General features: G+C 42.0%; 1 protein-coding gene across 1 annotated transcript in view; it reads right to left on the reverse strand.

Moving 5' to 3' along the window:
* Positions 1-762: 762 nt before the first annotated feature.
* LOC143024850 (acetylcholinesterase-like) overlaps positions 763-2,500 on the reverse strand; it is a 309,456-nt gene continuing 307,718 nt past the window's right edge. The window contains exon 9 of the mRNA XM_076184143.1: positions 763-950. Within this exon, the coding sequence (XP_076040258.1) occupies positions 766-950 (185 nt within the window). The 3' untranslated portion in view covers positions 763-765. The remainder of the gene's footprint in view (positions 951-2,500) is intronic.

Here is a 2,500-nt window from a genome sequence, read left to right on the forward strand (position 1 = left end):
CGTCTTCGTCGAAGGATTTCTTGTCTAAAAAAATTATATCTCTCCATTTTCTTTTCATTGATACTCATCCATAAGATGTATGTTCTGTCCCAGGATGAACAATGTAGAACTAGGTAGCTTGTTCATCGCGATTGTATACATTACCGGTACATCCTATTGTACTGATTCTTGTACTACTCCTTGATGTGTCTTTGCTTGACCGTGTACAGTGAGTATTGTACTCCATACTAGGCTTGTACTTCGTGTACAGTGTTGCAAGAAGCGTGAGTTTCTTGTGAGATATTACGTGATTTGTCTGGTGAGGCCTCACACGCAATCTTACAGCTAGATTGGGTCAAGGTGAGTGTAGATTTTGTCGTGAGATTAAGGAATTGCTTTAGCTTCCCAACGCCATCTTGATCTTGTTGGAATTTCTTCGTCTTGGAGTTCCACCATATTCTCTTCATCTTCTTTTTTCTTTTTCTTCTTCTACTCCTCCTCCTCCTCCTCCTCCTCCATCTTCTCCATCATCTTCATCTTCAGCTCGACCTGAGAATGAACGCTCAATCTCGCAAGACTATTTTTCCAATCGATCAAACGATCATGTCTTTTTTATACGTTGCTTCAACTACTTGACCTGCAAGGTGATGCCACAGTACTCAACCACGCGACACCCTGATCTGTCACAGTATGACATCACAAGATAACTCCAAAGACACGACATCCTCTTCTCAAAACGCTATGACATTTTTTTCCTCTTTCTTGGTTTGGTCTCGAGTTTGGGTTCTAGGGCGTAAGGACCGGAAGGCGAAGGTGATGAGTGGAGGAGGAGAGGGACACTGCTGCAGTGATCTGGGAGTATAGGATGCAAAGGATGGCGAGTAGGACGATGGGAGAACTCAGAGAACCCGTTGCTGATGGTGTCACGCCGTTGAGAGCCTTCTGCATCTCGCGCTTACAGTGTCCACTCGCTGAAAAAGCAAAGAAGAAAGTCACCCAGGAGACGTGTCGATGGACCTTGAGTAGATGAAAGATATGAAGACATAAAAACATAGTGATGACTACAACAATGGATGTTACAGACAAGATGTTGAAACAGGATAACCTGTAATGAATGTAAAAGATATACATTAAGAAGAGGAGAGCACAGTGACTGTAATGTAGGTGAAGGACATAAAATTACAATGAATAACATTAATGATGATTACACTAATTAATGTTACAATGGAAAAGGTTGACATGATAACGTACAATAAATGTAAAAAAATAATAACAAACAAATGGGAGAAAGATCACAATGTCTAGAATACTTTTTTATTTTATTTTATTTTATCTATTTATTCATTTTTAATTCAGGAATTGGGCATATCCAAAACATTAAACTGACCGAATTTTTTTGTACAGTTTTGGTTCTCTACCATACGCCATCCACAACACCACTTGCTCAGCCCCGTTAACAGACTCGCTCTCCTTCCTAACAAGATAGATCTCATCTGGAAGAAACGTTGGACTTGCCTACATTGTATCAACGAAGAACTGTTTCTGTGTCATCGATCGACTTTTAGAGATAATGGAAGTTGATCAGTCGCCGGTTGCCATTTTTATTTACGTGAAAAAGGTAGAGATATTGGGGTCAGTCCGGAGACGGAGTGCCGGCCCCTCAGGGCTGCACCTTAAGAGAAAGGTGAGGGTGATCATGGGTTCTGAAAACAGGCGACAAGGAGATGACTCTCTGATGTCAGTCTTACAAGGCGACTGCACGCGCGCGCACACACACACACACACACACACACACACACACACACACACACACACACACACACACACACACACACACACACACACACACACACACACACACACAAAAACGTACACAAGTGTGTAGTAAAGCTAAATCTAATAATTACATTCCTAGCGCTTTCATAATAACAATTGTTTTGTCGATTACACAATGTAAAAGTACCTCCCACTCACTCACTCTCTGTTGATTACTAGTTGATGGAACGTTACCCGAAATCAACTGATGAATGAAGGGTGAGTTGAGGTGAGTGGGTGGGGGAGGGGGAGGGGGAGGGGGAGGGTTCAAGGTGAAAATTTGTTCCCTCACAAAGCCCCCCAGGACTGAATGTTTCCTTCATGATCTGTTCTCATGATGAAACAGGTTCCTTTCTTTCGTTCGTTTGCATCACTTTCAATCTCCTTCACTTCCATACTTTCTTAACTCACGATATGAAGATAACAAAATGTTATTTTTTTTTTGTATGTTTAGCGGAAGTGAACCGATCTGGGCGTTTGTTATTGATTGTGACTCGCTTTCTTGCTGTGGTCTGCTTCTTTTAGCCCCAGTCACTCCAAGCCTACGACCTGTTTCCCACCACCTACTTCGACGGTGGCACTTTTGTTTCTCTCGTGGTTAGCGCCAGGTGCCTATTTCATATTCATCTATTTAATGACGGGGGAGATCCATTCCAACTGCAGCATTGTCTTGAATTCTTTTTATAAACAGAGAAACAGCACAAAT

The sequence above is a fragment of the Oratosquilla oratoria genome, chromosome 4, assembly GCF_046742065.1.
Source record: "Oratosquilla oratoria isolate Oo_2021 chromosome 4, ASM4674206v1, whole genome shotgun sequence".
Classification (NCBI taxonomy): Eukaryota; Metazoa; Arthropoda; class Malacostraca; order Stomatopoda; family Squillidae; genus Oratosquilla; species Oratosquilla oratoria.